A 19,428-nucleotide genomic window follows, 5' to 3' on the forward strand; every position below is an offset into this window, starting at 1 on the left:
TAAATAAATAAACGATAGCTGAAAACCTCCCAAATTTATGAAAAATATAGATCTACACATCCAATAAGTTCAACAAATGACAAGTAGGATAAAGTTAAAGAGGTTCACACCTAGATACACTGTTATCAAACTGTCAAAGACAAAGAAACAATTCCAAAAGCAGCAAAAGAGAAGCAGTTCATCCGATATGAGGAACCCTCAATAAGAGTAACAGCTGATTTTTCTTTTTTTTTTTTTTTTTGAGACGGAGTCTTGCTCTGTCGCCCAGGCTGGAGTGCAGTGGCCGGATCTCAGCTCACTGCAAGCTCCGCCTCCCGGGTTCACGCCATTCTCCTGCCTCAGCCTCCCGAGTAGCTGGGACTACAGGCGCCCGCCACCGCGCCCGGCTAGTTTTTTGTTATTTTTTAGTAGAGACGGGGTTTCACCATGTTAGCCAGGATGGTCTCGATCTCCTGACCTCGTGATCCACACGTCTCAGCCTCCCAAAGTGCTGGGATTACAGACTTGAGCCACCACGCCCGGCCAACAGCTGATTTTTCATCAGAAACCAAGGAAGCCCAGAGGCAACCATAAGAGGACACATTCAAAGTGCTAAAAAGACTGTCAACCAAGAATTTTATATTCAGTACAATTATGCTTCAAAAACTAAGGTGATATGAAAGACAAAAGAAAACATAAATTGGACTTCCACAAAATGAAAAACTTTTGTGCAGCAAAGGACGTTATTAAGAAAGTAGGCCCGACGCAGTGGCTCATGCCTATAATCCCAACACTCTGGGAGGCCAAGCTGGCCAGATCACCTGAGGTCAGGAGTTTGAGATCAGCCAGGCCAACATGGTGAAACCCCGTCTCTACTAAAAATACAAAAATTAGCCAGGCATGGTGGTGCACGCCTGTAGTCCCAGCTACTTGGGAGGCTGAGGCTGAAGCAGAAGAATCACTTGAACCTGGAAGGTGGAGGTTGCAGCGAGCCGAGATCACGCCACTGCACTCCAGCCTGGGCGACAGAGTGAGACTCCATCTCAAAAAAAAAAAAAAAAAACGAAAGTGAAAAAAACAACCTACAGAATGGAAGAAAATATTTGCAAACCATGTATCTGATAAGTGTCTACTACCCAAAATATACAAAGAACATTTATAACTCAACAATAGAACCAATTTTTTTGTGTTTTTTGTTTGTTTTCTTGGAGACTGAGTCTCTCTGTATCCTTCAGGCTGGAGTACAGTGGTCAATCTTGTTTCGCTGCAACCTCTGCCTCCCTCAAGCGATTCTCCTGCCTCAGCTCCCGAGTTTATGGGCACACGCCACCACACCTGGCTAATTTCTTTCGTATTTTTAGTAGAGACAAGGTTTCACCATGTTGGCCAGGCTGGTCTCGAACTCCTGACCTCAGGTGATCCACCCACCTCAGCCTCCCAAAGTGCTGGGATTACAGGAGTGAGCCACCGCACCCGGCCTAAAACCAATTTTTTAAAACAGACAGAGGACTTGAATAGACATTTCTCCAAACAAAGTTACACAAATGGCCAATAAGTATATGAAAAGATGTTCAACGGTTGGACGCAGTGGCTCACACCTGTAATCCCAGCACTGTGAGAGGCCGAGGCAGGTGGATCACCTGAGGTCAGGAGTTTGAGACCAGCCTGGCCAAAATGGCAAAACCTCATGTCTACTAAAAATACAAAAATTAGCAGGGTGTGGTGGCAGGCGCCTGTAATCCCAGCTATTCGGGAGGCTAAGGGAGGAGAATCGCTTGAACCTAGCACTTTGAGAGGCCCAGGCAGACAGATCACCTGAGGTCAGGAGTTTGGGACCAGCCGGCCAACATGACAAAACCCCATCTCTACTTAAAATACAAAAATTAGCAGGGCATGGTGGCGGGTGCCTGTAATCCCAGCTACTCGGCGGCAGACTGAGACTCCGTCAAAAAAAAAAAAAGAGGTTCAACATCATTAGCCTTCAGCAAAGTGTAAACTGAAACCACAATGAGACACCACTTGATAACATCAAGGATGGCTATTTTAGAAAGAAATAAAAACTTAAAATAACTGTTGGCAAAGATGTGGGGAAAGGGAACCCTGGTGCATTGCTGGTGGTAATGTAAAATGGCTCAACCACTATGGAAAACAGTTTGGCTGCTCTTCAAAATATTAAAGATTTACCATATGACTCTGCACTCCTACATAATACCCTCCTCCCAAAATTAAAAACAGGCACCCAAACATGTACATGAATTTATTGGTTTATTTTTTTGGAGACAGAGTCTCACTTTATCACCCAGGTTGAAGTAAAGTGGCACAATCTAAGCTCACTTCCAACCTCTGTCTCCCGGGTTCAAGTGATTCTCATGCCTCACCCTCCTGAGTGCCTGGGACTACAGGCATGTACCACCACACCTGGCTAACGTTTTGTATTTTTAGTAGAGACAGGGTTTCACCATGTTGCCCAGGCTGGTCTTCAACTCCCGAGCTCAGGCAAATCCGCCTGCCTGAACCAAGAATGTTTACAGTAGCATAATTCAAACAACCCAAAGTCCATCAATAGATAAATGGATTAACAAATTTAGGATATATACATTCAATGGAATATTATTAAGTCATTAAAAATGAATGAAGTACTGATACAAGCTACAATGCCTTGAAGACATTATGCTAAGTAAAAGAAGCCAGACACAAAAGACCACAATGCATGATTCAATTTGTATGAAATTCCCAGAACAGAGAAGTACAGAAACAATAGCAGACAGGGGTTGGAGGAAGGAGCATATGGGGAGTAAGTGCTTTATGAGCACAGTGTTTTATTTGGGGGTGATGAAAATAACAACTAGATATATGTTGTCTACAAGAGACTCACTTTAGAACCAAATACACAAACAGGTTGAAAGCAAAAGGACAGAAAGATATTACATGTAAATAGTAACCAAAAGAGAGCTGTAGTAGGTATACTAATATTAGACAAAACAGATTTTATAACAGAAATTGTTACAAAAGACAAAGGATCATTAAATCCATCATGAAGATATAATAATTATAAACACATATGCACCTAAAAACAAAACCAAGAGAAATGAAGGGAAACATAGACAGTTCAACATAATAGTCAGAGACTTCAATGATGGATAGAACTGGCCAGGCATGATGGCTCACGCCTGTAATCCCAGCACTTTGGGAGGCCGAAGTGGTCAGATCACTTGAGGTTAGGAGTTCAAGACTAGCATGGCCAATATGGTGAACCTCGTCTCTACTAAAAATACGAAAATTAAGCAGGTGTGGTGGCACGCACCTATTGTAATCCCAGCTACTAGGGAGGCTGAGGCAGAAGAATCACTTGAACCTGGGAGGCGGAGGTTGCAGTGAGCCAAGATCACGCCACTGCACTCCAGCCTGGGTGACAGAGCAAGACCCTGTCTCAAAAAAATAAAATAATGGATAGAACTGCTAGATTAAAGATCAATAAACACAGGACTTGAGCAACACTATAAACCAGTTAGACATAACAGACAATCAATAGGACGCTGCATCCAACAATAGCATCTTCCCAAGTGCATATGGAACATTCTCCAGGATAGACCATGCTAGGATACAAAACAAGTCTCAAACATTTTAAAAAACTGAAATCATACAAAATACATTCTCTGACCACAAGTGAATTAAAATTAGAAATCAGTAACAAAAAGAAATCTGAAAAATTCATAAACTTGGGGAAATTAAACACACTTTAAAACAACTAAGGACTCACAGAAATCACATGGAGGGCCAGGTGCGGTGGCTCACACCTGTAATCCCAGCACTCTGGGAGGCTGAAGGGGGCAGATTGCCTGAGTCTAGCAGTTTGAGACCAGTCTGGGCAAAATGGCAAAACCCCATCTTTACTAAAAATGCCAAAAAAAAAAAAAAGAAAAAAAGAGAAGAAAAAACATAGCCAGGCACAGTGGCATGCACTTGTAGTCCCAGCTACTGAGGAGGCTGAGGTGGGAGAATCACTTAAGCCAGGGAGGTTGAGGCTTCAGTGTGCCAAGATCGCGCCATTGCACTCCAGCCTGGGCAACCAGAGGAAGACTCTGTCTCAAAAAATAAAAAAATAAAGAAATCGCAAAGAAAATTAGGAAATATTTTGAGACAAATAAAAATGAAAACACAGGCCAGGCACAGTGGCTCATGCCTGTAATCCCAGCACTTTGGGAGGCCGAGACGGGCGGATACAATGAGGTTAGGAGTTTGAGACCAGCGTGGCCAGCATGGTGAAGCCCCAGTCTCTACTAAAAAACAAAAAAATTAGCTGAGTGTGGTGGCACATGCCTGTGGTCCCAGCTACTCAGGAGGCTGAGGCACGAGAATCACTTGAACCTGGGAGGTAGAGGTTGCAGTGAGCCAAGATGGTGCCACTGCACTCCAGCCTGGGGGACAAGAGCGAGACTTCATCCCCCCCCAAAAAAAAAAGAAAAAAGAAAACACAGCATACCAATACGTAAGGAAACATGTTCTGTGCTCCCAGAGGTTGGGGGGAAAAAACTTAAGGATACAATGAAAACTGTCCTCAAGGTGCTCAAAAAAATTAGGCTGGGCATGGTGGCTCATGCCTGTAATCCCAGTGCACTTTGGGAGGCTGAGATAGGTGGATCACAAGGTCAGGAGTCCGGGACCAGGCTGGCCAACATAGTGAAATCCCATCTCTACGAAAAATACAAAAATTAGCCGGGTGTAGTGGCACGTGCCTGTAGTCCCAGCTACTCAGGAGGCTGAGGCGGGAGAATTGCTTGAACCCGGGAGGCGGGGGTTGCAATGAGCCGAGATCATGCCGTTGCACTCCAGCCTGGGTGACAGAGTGAAACTCCGTCTCAAAAAACAACAACAACAACAACAAAAATATATATATATACACACACACATATATATCTGTAAAAAACTTTGTTTAAAAAAAAAATCTCAAGTCAATAACCTAACCATTCATTCACTTTAAGGAATCAGAAAAAGAAAACTAATAAACTGAAAAGAAAACTAAACCCAAAACAAGCAGAAAGAGGGAAATAATAAATTAGAGGCCAGGCACGGTGGCTCACGCCTATAATCCCCAGCACTTCGGGAGGCCGAGGCGAGTGGATCACCTGAGGTCAGGAGTTCAAGACCAGCCTGGCCTACATGCTGAAACCCCATCTCTACAAAAATACAAAAATTAGCCGGGCGTGGTGGCAGCCACCTATAATCCCAGCTACTCAGGAGGCTGAGGCGGGAGAATCACTTGAACCCAGGAAGCGGAGGTTGCAGTGAGGCGAGATCATGCCCTTGCACTCCAGCCTAGGCAACAGAGCGAAACTCCATCTCAAAAAAAAAAAAAAAAAATTAGAGCAATGATAAATGAAATAGAGAATAGAAAAACAATGAAGAAAATTAATTAAACCAAAAGTCTGTTCTTTGAAAACATCAAAAAACAGACAAGGCTTTGGCTAGAATGACAAAGAAAAAAAAAGAAAACTAAAATTACTAAAATCAAGAATCAAAGTGAGGACATTACTACCAACTTTACAGGAATAATAAGGATTATAAGAGAATACTATAAACTACGATATACTAACAAATTAGACAACTTAGATGAAACTGATCAATTCCTAGAAACACACAAATTATCAAAACTGATTCAAAATGGAATAGAAAATCTGAATAGACCTATAACCAAGAGTTTGAATCAATAATGGGAAATTTTCCACCAAAGAAAAGCCCAAGACCAGATGCTTTCACTGGTAAATCCTACTGAATGTTTTTAAAGATTTAACACCTATCCTTCTCAAACTCTGCCAAACAACTGAAGTGAAGGAACACTTCCTACCTCATTCTATGAGGTCAATATTACCCTTCTACCAAAGCCAGAACAAGACATCACAAGAAAACTACAGACAAATTATCCACCAAAATAGAGATGAAAAAACCACTTTAAAAATACTCCCAAATCAAACCCTAAAGCATATTAAAAGAATATATACCAAGCTGGGTGAGGTGGCTCACACCTGTAATCCCAGCACTTTGGGAGGCTGAGGTGGGCAGATCACTTGAGCCCAGAAGTTCAAGACCAGTGTGGCCAAAATAGCAACATCCCACCTCCACTAAAATTACAAAAATTAGCTGGATGTGGTGGTATGTGCCTGTAGTCCCAGTTACTCAGGAGGCTGAGGTGTGAGGATGGCTTGAGTCCTGGAGGTAGAGGGTGCAGTGAGCTGAGGTTGCGCCACTGCACTCCAGCCTGGGCAACAGAGCAAGATCCTGTCTCAAAAAAGGAGAGAGAAAAAAAAAACAGAATATACATCATGACCAAGTGGGATTTATCCTAGTATTACAAGGGTAGTTCAATATCTAAACATGAATCAAAGCGAAACACTATATAAAGAATAAAGAAAAAAATCATGTGATCATCAACGCAGAAAAAGCATCTGATATCCAACACCTTCTCTTGATGCCATTCAACAAACTAGGAACAGGAGTGAACTTCCTCAACCTGATCAAAAGCACCTACAAAAAAAAACTCACAGATAACATCATATGTAATGGTGGAATCCTAGATGGTTTCTTCCTAAGATCAGAGACAACACAATGATGTCTACTGTCACCACTCCTATTCAACATTTTACAAAAAGTTCTAGCTGTGGCAATTAGGCAAGAAAAAGAAATTAAAAGCACACCAATTGGAAAGGAAGTAAAACTGTCTCTTTCATAGATATGTGTTTTTTTTCTTTTTTTTTTTTTGAGACAGGGTCTTCCTCTGTCACCCAGACTGGAGTGCAGTCGTGTGATCTCAGCTCACTGCAACCTCTGCCTCCCCGGTTAAAGTGATTCTTGTACCTCAACCTCCCAAGTAGCTGGGACAACAGGCGTGTGCCACCACACCTGGCTAACTTTTGTCTTTTTATTAGAGACGGGATTTCGCCATGTTGGCCAGGATGGTCTCAAACTCCTGACCTCAAGTGATCCTCCACCTCCCAAGAGTTTTTTTTAAGAGACAGGGTCTTGCTCTGTTGCTCAGGCAGGAATGTACTGGTACAATCATAGCTCACTGCAGCCTTGGACTCCTGGTTCAAATGGTCTTCCTGTCCTGGCTTCCCAAAGTGCTGGGATTACAGGTGTGAGCCACTGCACCCAGCCAACATGATCTTACATATAGAAAATCCTAAAGAATACACACACACACACACACACAAGAAGATTACAGCTCATACATTCAGCAAGGTTGCAGAATATAAGATCAACATACAAAAATCAGTTGTATTTCCATACACTAGCATTAAATAATTCAAAATGAAATTAAGAAAACCATTCCACTTGCAGCCAGGCGTGGTGGCTCACGCCTGTAATCCCAGCACTCTGGGAGGCTGAGGCAGGCTGATCACCTGCGGTCGAGAGTTCGAGACCAGCCTGGCCAACATGGAGAAACTCCATCACTACTAAAAATACAAAAATTAGCTGAGCATGGTGGTGGGCACCTGTAATCCTAGCTACTCAGGAGGCTGAGGTAGGAGAATTGCTTGAACCTGGGATGCGGAGGCTGCAGTGAGCTGAGATCGCGCCATTGCACTCCAGCCTGGGCAACAAGTGAAACTCCTCAAAAAAAAAAAAAAAAAAAAAAGAAAAAAGGAAAGAAAAAACCATTCCACTTCCAATAGTATCCAGTAGAATAAAATACTTAGTAATAAATTTAACCTAAGAAGTGCAGGACTTACACAATGAAAACTACAAAACATTGTTGAAAGAAATTAAGAACTGGCATATTTATACTTGGAAGCAGCATGCTAGGCCTAGGTAGAAGTTCTACTCATTGTTAAAATAAGAGTTATCGGATGTAGTCTGGGCACAGTGGCTCATGCCTGTAATCCCAGCACTCTGGGAGGCCGAGGCAGGCGGATCACAAGGTCAGATCGAGACCATCCTGGCTACCACGGTGAAACTCCGTCTCTACTAAAAATACAAAAAAAAAAAAAAAAAAAAAAAATAGCCAGGCGTGGTGGCCAGCGCCTGTAGTCCCAGCTACTCAGGAAGCTGAGGCAGGAGAATGGCGTGAACCCAGGAGGTGGAGCTTGCAGTGGGCCAATATCGGGTCACTGCACCCCAGTCTGGGCGACAGAGCAAGACTCCATCTAAAAAAACAAGAGTTATCAGATGTAGTTATTTTCCACAACTCCCACAGACCAGGGAGATAATGAAATATGCTAGGCATAAAAGGAATCATATCCATACAATCTTCAGGACCAACAGCAATCTTCAAGGATAGCATACCAGATTTGGAAGTAAATCCTGGAAGAAAGTCTCAATGGACTTACAAGAAGGTAAAACATGAAGCCCAGAGATGCAACCAGCTCCACTCCTCACCTCCCTATACACCGAGTTTGCAATGCGACAGCATTGCAGGGTACACCTTATGAAACTATTGTTTCTACTTATCCAGTTAATCAATTATGTATTAAGCACTGATGTAAGCTGGGAGGTAAGGGGATCATCTTTTCATTGTGCCCTCAAAATCTAGCAAAACAGCTGGAACACAATAGGGGATCAATACTTATCAAATTAATTCATAACTTCATGAAAATTAGCCATGGGAGGGTTCACATAGAACTGTGCCTTGAAGGGTGAATGGGATATACACAAGTAAAAATGAGGAAAAAATGAAAACATGAGCAAAAGTAGTGGAACAAGAGTTAGTATACGGAGCTCTATATTTCCACACTTATTCTGACTAGCATCTCCTGGATACCCATCCCTGTAAAGCCTTCACACTAGAATTTAGTTCTCTGTACCTCAACCTAGTGCTGCCTTCACTACACTCTAGAAATGATGAATAAATTGGAGTTGGAGAAAATGGAGGAGGAAAGAAAAAGAACCACCGAACAATGCATTTTACTAAGGAAAAAAAGTACACAGATACGTTACTTGGAGCCTAGAGGGTTGCAAGAATTCTGAACTTGGTCTTGGGTTCTTTCTCACTTCAAATAGCTCCTATTCATATTTCATATGCCCGTAGTCTCAACTACTTGAAGGCTGAGGCAGAAGGATGGCCTGAGCCCAGGTTCAAGGCCAACCTGAACAACAAAGTGAAATCCTGTCTCTAAAAAAGTAAACTTTAAAAAAACACCCACAATCCTGTGCCAGAAATACTTTCATGCAACATGCACATAGACTAATTCATTCATTTCATCAACAAATCCTTCATTCCTCCTCTCTGCACACAAACCCCATGCACTCCCCAATCTAACATCACAGACTCCGGAAATTCTGTAGTTTCTGTACAAGCTCTTAGAGAACATATACTCTCCAATGTGAAACATCTATCTGTAACCCCATCCCATTATCCGTCTCAGATCCCTCATTCAGACATCTCAAGCACCCTATCACACCATGCTCTTGTTTCATTCAAGAGGGCATTCTGAGGTCATCTGTAAATTCGCCTACCCCATCCCATATTCCTGCATTCATTTCCATTCATTCACAAACAGCTCTTACTCTGCGCTGGCCTGTGCAAGGCAAGGCGGAACAGGACTCCAACGTTCCTACCCGCGCTGCGCAGGCTCGCCTGCACCTCCACCACTGCCCTGCGCCCCCTTCGCTCCACAAGCTCCCAGGCACCATCAACTCCACCGACACCCAGAGCCTCGAGGCGCAGACTGTGTCTGACTCTCCATCCCGCCCGCCGGAGGAGGATGGCACCTCCGGGAGTGCAGGGGGCGCTGAGGCAGGAGTGGAGGAAATGCCACCTCTTGCCCGCGGCGCCGGAGCCTCCACGGTTGTCCGGCTCCCACAGCGGAAGGCCTGCCACGCACCCATCCTCCGAAGCCCAGTGAACCCACCTTTACGCTCAGCTTCGCTGTCGGCGTCGCTCCCGAAGAGCTCCTCCATACCCGCCATTGTCGCTCACGTCCGCTGCTGCCTCGGCTAGGGGCAGCTCCCGGCCTCTCTTTACGGCACGGAACCACCGAAACACGACAGTGTCGCAAAGATTCGCTGAAGACACTTCCTTCTGTGACCTAGTTTTCGCTTGCCCAGTGAACCTAGCCTCTCCCGGGTGTGTATGGTATACAAGCCAGGCCATTTCGTCAATGTCTGTTATTTGCCAGGATTCTTACCGGGGGGCGGGGCGTCCTGCGTTTGGGTGTGGGTGCGGGTGCGGATGGTTTGGGCGGTGACTGGGGCTCCCTGGGGAAGGGCCTCTGGCTGAATTAAACCTATCGCGAGTCAGGCCTGAAGCCCTTTGTTTCTTACTGAGCAGCTATTATCCAGTTGTTTCATCCCAAACCCCTTCACCCTCTTAAAAATTGTTGAGGATGCCAAAGAGCTTTTGTTTACGTGGGGTACAGCTATTGATATTTACTGTATTCTTACTAATACGGCAATAAATTTTTAAGTTAATTCATTTAAAAATAATATCCATGTTAACAAATAGCTTTTTTAAGCTTTAAATGACCATTTTTTTGGCCGGGCGCGGTGGCTCACGCCTGTAATCCCAGCACTTTGGGAGGCCAAGGCGGGCGGATTGCCTGAGCTCCTGAGTTTGCGACCAGCCTGGGCAACACAGTGAAACCCCGTCTCTACCAAAATACAAAAAATTAGCCGGGTGTGGTGGCGGGCGCCTGTAGTCCCAGCTACTCGGGAGGCTGAGGCAGGAGAATCGCTTGAACCCGGACGGTGGAGGTTGCTGTGAGCCGAGATCGTGCCACTGCATTCCAGCCTGGGCGACTGAGCGAAACTCCATCTCAAAAAATAAAAATAAATGAAAAGACCATTATTTTCTAAAAAATATTTAGGCCGGGCACGGTGGCTCACGCCTGTAATCCCAGCTCTTTGGGAGACCAAGGCGGGCAGATCATCAGAGGTCAGGAGTTCGAGACCAGCCTGGCCAACATGGTGAAACCCTGTCTCTACTAAAATACAAATTTTAGCCGCGCGTGGTGGCAGATGCCTGTAATCCCAGCTACTCGAGAGGCTGAGACAGGAGAATCACTTGAAACCTGGGAGGTGGAGGTTGCAGTGAGCCGAGATCGTGCCGTTGCACTCCAGCCTGGAGACAGAATGAAACTCCATCTAAAAAAAAAAAAAATTTTTTAGAAGAGTGGAATTGTTTTAGTTTTGAAAATATCTTTAATGCCTAGCTTAAAAGAAGACGTCTTGCCGGGCGCGGTGGCTCACGCCTGTAATCCCAGCACTTTGGGAGGCCGAGGCGGGCGGATCACGAGGTCAGGAGATCGAGACCATCCTGGCTAACACGGTGAAACCCCGTCTCTACTAAAAATACAAAAAATGAGCCGGGAGTGGCGGCGGCGCCTGTGGTCCCAGCTCCTCGGGAGGCTGAGGCAGGAGAATGGCGGGAACCCGGGGGCGGAGCTTGCAGGGAGCCGAGATGATGCCACTCACTCCAGCCTGGGCGACAAAGTGAGACTCCGTCTCAAAAAAAAAAAAAAAAAAAAAAAAGAAGACGTCTTATTTGTCATACCTGTTTCTACAATCTGTTGAGACACACGAAGAAAATCTGGTCTTGCATAAATACATTTGTAATTGGAAAAGGGAGGCTCTCTCAGGGCTGTCTGAGATCCCCTGAAAGAGTCTCCATCCAACCACAGCTTTGGAGCAGTGATTCTCAAACATCATAGATTTTCCTTCCTACTTTGGTTTGAATGTCCTCTCCAAAACTCATGTTGAAATTTAATTGCCATTGTGAAGGTGTTAAGAGGTGGGACTTTTAAGAGGCGATTAGGTCGTGAGTGGTCTGCCCTCCCGTGTGGATTAATGCCATTATCACGGGAGTGGGTTAGTTATTGCAGGAGTGGTCTCCTAATAAAAGAATACGTTTGGTCCCCATTTTCTCATCTCACTTCTGTCTCCTGCCATGGAGTGACTGACCCTTGCCAAATGCCAGTGCCATGCTCTTGGACTTTGCAGTATCCAAAACCATGAACCAAGTAAACATACTGTTTATAAATTAGCCAGTTTGTGGTATTCTGTTAGAGCAGCAGAAAAGGCACATTCTAACACACTTTGTGAACACTTTATGTTTACATACGTTATGTATAAAATTGAAGCAAGTATTCCACAAAGCATCATTTCCCTTTCTACTAATATGCATTCTGAGATTTTCTATTCGATTTAATTCTATTTCAGTTTTTTGTAGTGCTGTCAGGCAGTGCAACTCACTAAATTTGATTTCATTACTTACAACTGGATTGCAACCTGCAGCTAGAAAAACATTATTCAGAGGTTTCCATTGGCTTTTTTGTTTTGCAAGGAAAAACTTGATTTTGCTAGGAAATGTTGCTACAGTTAGTTGTACATTATAAAGTCAGACGGTAATAGAGTTTTCATAAATGGTCAATGCTAGGTAAGCCCCTAACTTTAAAGGGGCTCAAAAAAATGAAATGATTTGCACAGGTTAAAGAAGAAGGTATCTTAAGGAAAACACAATTATATTTTAATTTTTAAAAGAGGTCTGGGTGAGGCCAGGCGCAGTGGCTCACGCCTGTAATCCCAGCACTTTGGGAGGCCGAGGCGGGCAGATCACCTGAAGTTGGGAGTTCGAGACCACCTTGACCAACATGGAGAAACCCTGTTTCTAGTAAAAATGAAAAAATTGGCTGGGGGTGGTGGCACACGCCTGTAATCCCAGCTACTCAGGAGGCTGAGGCAGGAGACTCACTTGAACCCGGAAGGCAGAGGTTGCAATGAGCCAAGATCACATCACTGCACTCCAGCCTGGAGACAGAGCAAGACTCCGTCAAAAAAAAAAAAAAAATGTATAAAATATATACTTACCCCAAATCACACAAAAAGGAATATATCTTTTTAAATTTGTGTAACACCTTAAAGACTTAGAGGAAAAACAACAGATTGATTAAACAGAATATATTCACTGAAAATTCACTCCATTTATGGTAAACTGCCACTCCACAGGAGGCTCATGTGGCTTTTCTGAGAACTTTGTGGAAGGAGTTGGCCTTTAGAAGGGAACAGGCTGATCTGAATTAAAGAGAGCAAGAGAGGAACCTTGTAGTTTCTCTCTATAGCAGTAAGTGAATACTCAGCTCATTTCTTGGAAGACACAGGATATTCACTAACAGGCTGCCTTTACTGGATTCCTTACTGAATTACTGAATTAGGTTCCCACAATGGGTGCTATACAGATATAAAAATAATAACAAACATATTTCTTCATATAAAAGAGTTTGGGGGGCTGGGCGCAGTGGTTAACGCCTGTAATCGCAGCACTTTGGAAGGCTGAGGAGGGCGGATCACCTGAGGTCGGGAGTTTGAGACTAACCTGACCAACATGGAGAAACCTCGTCTCTACTAGAAATACAAAATTAGCCGGGCATGGTGGTGCATGCCTGTAATCCCAGCTACTCAGGAGACTGAGGCAGGAGAATTGCTTGAACCTGGGAGGCGGATTTTGGAGTGAGCTGAGATCACGCCATTGCATTCCAGCCCGGGCAACAAGAGGAAAACTCTGTCTCAAAAAAAAAAAAAAAAAAAAGAGTGGGGGAAATGAAACAAATATTCTAAAACATCTGAAGAATTTCAGTTTTAGAAGTTAATTATAGGCCGAGTGTGGTGGCTCACGCCTGTAATCCCAGCACTTTGGGAGGCTGAGGCAGGCAGATCACGAGGTCAGGAGATCGAGACCATCCTGGCTAACATGGTGAAACCACGTCTCTACTAAAAATACAAAAAATTAGCCGGGCGTGGTGGCAGTGAGCCGAGATCATGCCACTGCACTCCAGCCTGGGTGACACAGTGAGGTGGTTGTTGTTGTTGTTGTTGTTGTTGTTGCTGTTTTTTGAGTCAGGGTCTCACTTTGTTGTCCAGGCTGGAGTGCACAATCACAGCTTACTGAAGTCTCGACATCTCGGGCTCAGGTAACCCTCCTGCCTCAGCCACCCACGTAGCTGGGACCACAGATGCATGCCACCACGCGTGGCCTATTTTTTTTTTTTTTTTCCAGAGTTTCACTCTTATTGTCCAGGCTGGAGTGCAGTGGCATGATCTTGGCTCACCACAACCTCTGCCTCCCGGGTTCAAGAAATTCTCCTGCTTCAGCCTCCCAAGTAGCTGGGATTACAGGCATGTTCCACCACGCCCAGCTAATTTTGTTTTTTTTTTTAGTAGAGAATGGGTTTCTCCATGTTGGTCAGTCTGGTCTCGAACTCCTGACCTCAGGTGATCTGCCCACCTCGGTCTCCCAAAGTGCTGGGATTACAGGCATGAGTCACCATGCCCGGCACATCTTTTTAAATTATTTGTAGAGATGAGATTTCTCTATGTTGCCCAGGCTGGTCTCAAACTCCTGGGCTCAAGTTATCCTCCCACCTTGGCCTTCCAGGGTGCCTGGATCATAGGCATGAGCCACTGCACCTGGCCCAGGCACTATTTTCATATAAAAGAGTTCGGGGGACAAGGTAATTTATAGATTCAATGCCATCCCCATCAAGCTACCAATGACTTTCTTCACAGAATTGGAAAAAACGACTTTAAAGTTCATATGGAACCAAAAAAGAGCCTGCATCACTAAGACAATCCTAAACCAAAAGAACAAAGCTGGAGGCATCACGCTACCTGACTTCAAACTATACTACAAGGCTACAGTAACCAAAACAGCATAGTACTGGTACCAAAACAGAGATATAGACCAATGTAACAGAATAGAGCCCTCAGAAATAATTCCACACATCTAAAACCATCTGATCTTTGACAAACCTGACAAAAACAAGAAATGGGGAAAGGATTCCCTATTTAATAAATGGTTCTGGGAAAACTGGCTAGCCATGTATAGAAAGCTGAAACTGGATCCCTTTCTTATACCTTATACAAAAATTAATTCAAGATGGATTAAAGACTTAAATGTTAGACCTAAAACCATAAAAACTCTAGAAGAAAACCTAGGCAATACCATTCAGGACATAGGCATGGGCAAAGACTTCATGACTAGAACACCAAAAGCAATGGCAACAAATGCCAAAATAGAAAAATGGGATCTAATTAAACTAAAGAGCTTCTGCCCAGCAAAACTATCAGCAGAGTGAACAGGCAACCTACAGAATGGGAGAAAATTTGTACAATCTGACAAAGGGCTAATATCCAGAATCTACAAAGAACTTAAACAAATTTACAAGAAAAAATCAAACAACTGCATCAAAAAGTGGGCGAAGGATATGAACAGACACTTCTCAAAAGAAGACATTGATGCAGCCGACAGATACATGAAAAAATGCTTATCATCACTAGCCATCAGAGAAATGCAAATCAAAACCACAATGAGATATCATCTTACACCAGTTAGAATGGTGATCATTAAAAAGTCAGGAAACAACAGATGCTGGAGAGGATGTGGAGAAACAGGAACACTTTTACACTGTTGGTGGGACTGTAAACTAGTTCAACCATTGTGGAAGACAGTGTGGTGATTCCTCAAGGATCTAGAACTAGAAATACCATTTGACCCAGCCATCCCTTTACTGGGTATATACCCAAAGGATTATAAATCATGCTGCTATAAAGACACATGCACACGTTATGTTTATTGTGGCACTATTCACAATAGCAAAGACTTGGAATCAACCCAAATGTCCATCAATGATAGACTGGATTAAGAAAATGTGGCACATATACACCATGGAATACTATGCAGCAACAAAAAAGGATGAGTTCATGTCCTTTGTAGGGACATGAATGATGCTGAAACCATCGTTCAGAGCAAACTATTGCAAGGACAGAAAACCAAACACTGTATGTTCTCATTCATAGGTGGGAATTGAACAATGATAACACTTGGACACAGGGTGGGGAACATCACACATTGGGGCCTGTCGTGGGGTGGCGAGGGGAGGGATAGCATTAGGAGATATACCTAATGTAAATGACGAGTTAACGGGTGCAGCACACCAATATGGCACATGTATACATACGTAACAAACCTGCACATTGTGTACATGTACCCTAGAACTTAAAGTATAATAATAAAAAAAGAGTTTGGGGGAAATGAAACAAATATTCTAAAACATCTAAACAATTTCAGTTTTAGAAGTTAATTATAAACTATGAAGAGGTGCTAAAAATTGAAAGCCAGAAAATGATCAACGTAGATGGAGGTTAGTCAGCAGAGGTTTCTTTCCCGAGTAGCTGGAACTGTAGGCGTGCACCATCACTCCTGGCAAATTTACTTTTTAATTTTTTGTAGAGACGGGGTCTCCCATCTTTGAGAGGCCGAGGCAAGCAGACCACTTGAGGTCAGGAGTTCAAGACCAGCCTGGCCAACATGGCGAAACCCCGTCTTTACTAAACAAACAAAAAAAATTAGCCAGGCATGGTGGCACTTGCCTGTAGTCCCAGCTACTTGGGAGGCTAAGGCAGGAGAATGGCTTGAACCCAGGAGGTTTTTTATGTACACGTCCATAGCCCTTTACCCAAAACCCCTGGAGCAATAGCATTTTAAAATTCAGATTTTTTTTCAGATTTCAAAAAGTAATACAGTATCTAAACTCTATTACCACACCCAGCAGGGGCTGACCAGCATCCTATAATCAAAATGAGATTTCTGTAGTAAAATGTATGACAATTCAAACTAAGAGTGATAAACAAACTTTAAATAGGTTTAGATCAGTTTGGGTCAGCATTTGCCACCAAAATGAGTTATGAAAGAATGCTCAATTTCAGAGATTTTTTTGGGGGGGGATACCTTAAAACACTATTAAAAGAAAACAAGAAAAAAACTTTTTAAAGAAAACAATTTCAGAGATTTTTGGATTTCAGAATTTTGAAAAAGGGATTGTGGACTAGAACTAACTTATTCCATTTTTACAACAACCCTATAACATAGATTACATTACATTCCTCCCATTTTACATGTCAAGAATTTGAAGGGGTCAGCCACGGTGGCTCACACCCATAATCCCAACACTTTGGAAGGCCAAGGTGGGCGGATCGTTTGAGTCCAGGAGTTCGAGACCAGCCTGGGCAACATAGTGAGACCTGGTCTCTAAAAAAACAAAAAAATTAGCCAGGCATAGTGGCTTACCCCTGTAGTCCCAGCTACTTGGGAGGCTGAGGCATGAGGGAAGTCAAGACTGCAGTGAGCCATGCTCATGCCACGGCACCCCAGCCTGGGTGACAGAGTGAGACCTTGAAAACAAAAAAAAAAAGGGAGAGAGAGAGAGAGAAAGAAAGGGAGGGAGGGAGGGAAGGAAGGAAGGAAGGAGGGAGGGAGGGAGGAAGAAAGAGGAAGGAAGGAAGAAAGGAAGGAAGAAAGGAAGGAAGGAGAAGAAGAAAGAAAAGAAAGAAAGAAAGAAAGAAAGAAAGAAAGAAAGAAAGAAAGAAAGAAAGAAAGAAAGAAAGAAAGAAAGAAAGAAAGAAAGAGAGAAAAGAAAAGGAAAGAAAGAAGGAAGGAAGAAAGAAAGAAAGAGAGAAAGAAAAGAAAAGAGGAGAGAAGGAAGAACAGAGAGGCTAAGAGACTTTGCCCTAAGCTACACAGCTAAGAAGACTTGCTCAGACATAATAACATAAACATATTTTCCGTTTAGTAGGATTATTTGACTTTTAAAATGTAACACCACACACTAATAATTTTAGTAAAGAATATTTTATTTCCAAGACACAGGGTAAGGAGAAGAAAAAAAATTCTGAATAATATTTATATAAATTTACCATTAAAATGTAAATATAGGCTGGGCACGATGGCTCATGCCTATAATTCTAGCACTTTGGGAGGCCAAGGTGGGTGGATTACTTGAGCTTAGGAGTTTGAGACCGACTTGGGAAGCAGGGCGAAACCCCATCACTACAAAAAATACTAAAATTAACTGGGTGTGGTGACGTGTGCCTGTAGTCCCAGCTACTTGGGAGACTGAGATGGGAGAATCACTTGAGCCCGGGAGGTCAAGAATGTAGTGAGGCAGAGATTGCGCCACTGCACTCCAGCCTGGGTGACAAAGTGAGACCCTGTCTCCAAAAAAATAAAAAGTAAAACAATGTGAATATGTGTGTGTGTCTAGCATGTAAACAAAGAGACTATCTCTGGAAGACTGCATCAGAAGCTAGACCCAGCGCTAGCCTCCAAGAGAAGGAGCTAGGGAACTGGAGGAGAGAGGGAGGAGAGAAACATCACTTTTCACTCTGTACCTTTTGAATTTTGTACTAAACGAGCATATTCAAAATTAAAATTAGAAGTAGAAGGGCCGGGCACAGTGGCTCACACCTGTAATCCCAGCACTTTGGGAGGCTGAGGTGGGTGGATCACCTGAGGTCAGGAGTTCAAGGCTAACCTGGCCAACATGGTGAAGCCCTATCTCTACTAAAAATACAAAAATTAGCCGGGTGTGGTGGCAGGCACCTGTAATCCCAGCTACTTGGGAGGCTGAGTCAGGAGAATCGCTTGAACCTGGGAGGCAGATGTTGCGGTGAGCCAAGACCTCTCCATTGCACTCCAGCCTGTGCAACAAGAATGAAACTCCGTCTTAAAAAAAGAAAGAAAGAAAATGTGAATACCAAAATGTGAGTAGTGTTTCGTTAACTCTGGATGCCGAGATTTTATTTTTTAATTCATTTTAATATTTTCTAGAGTTTCCACAATGAACATGTATTTGTTTTAGAATAAGCAGGAAAAAAACCTTTGTTTAGGTAGCATATCCTTTGTTCAACTACAATTTTCCTACTAGTTTGGTATCTAGGATGCATAATACATCATAAACTGGGAATCACATTGTCACATTAGTTGCCTCAAGTATTTTTTGTGTGTTTGGAGCTATTTACCCAGTTGGAATTACAAAAGCTATTTTTTTTTAGACAGAGTCTCTCTCTGTTGCCCAGGTTGGAGTGCAGTGGCATGATCTTGGCTCACTGCAACCTCCACCTCCTGGGTTCAAGCGACTCTCCCGCCTCAGCCTCCCAAGTAGCTGGGATTACAGGCGCACACCACCATGTCCAACTAATTTTTATATTTTTTAGTAGAGATGGGGTTTCACCATGTTGGCCAGGTTAGCCTTGAACTCCTGACCTCAGGTGATCCTCCCGCCTCAGCCTCCCAGAGTGTTGGGATTATAGGCATGAACTACCACACCCAGCCACAAAAGCTATTTGAATGTAGAGCTGATTACCTCATGGAAGCGTTTGCAGGGTATCCAGAAAAAGTCTGAAAACATACTTCCCATTATTCAATGTAAGCTGTTTTCTAAAACGACAGCAAACCCCTTTCCCGAACCTCTTTCCTCCACCACCATTAATCTAACTTGCTTTTCTAAGATTCAAGTGTCATCTCCAAAGCACTAGTATGTAAATTACTCCCTATGGAAATGAGAGTTTGGACATGCAAATATAAGCTTGGAAAAGGTTCCAGTATGCTTCCTATGAAAAGTCAGACTTATGTGAAGAAAGAAAGAACAGAATAAAGGTAATGAGTCAGAAATTGTTTCTTAGGAC

General features: G+C 43.4%; 1 protein-coding gene across 1 annotated transcript in view; it reads right to left on the bottom strand.

Moving 5' to 3' along the window:
- The window catches only part of LOC116275843 (RNA polymerase-associated protein LEO1), a 39,356-nt gene extending 29,324 nt beyond the window's left edge, over window positions 1-10,032 (bottom strand). Inside the window, exon 1 of the mRNA XM_031668684.1 lies at window positions 9,825-10,032. Within this exon, the coding sequence (XP_031524544.1) occupies window positions 9,825-9,882 (58 nt within the window). The 5' untranslated portion in view covers window positions 9,883-10,032. The remainder of the gene's footprint in view (window positions 1-9,824) is intronic.
- Window positions 10,033-19,428: the final 9,396 nt, after the last annotated feature.

This window comes from Papio anubis, chromosome 7, assembly GCF_008728515.1.
Source record: "Papio anubis isolate 15944 chromosome 7, Panubis1.0, whole genome shotgun sequence".
Classification (NCBI taxonomy): Eukaryota; Metazoa; Chordata; class Mammalia; order Primates; family Cercopithecidae; genus Papio; species Papio anubis.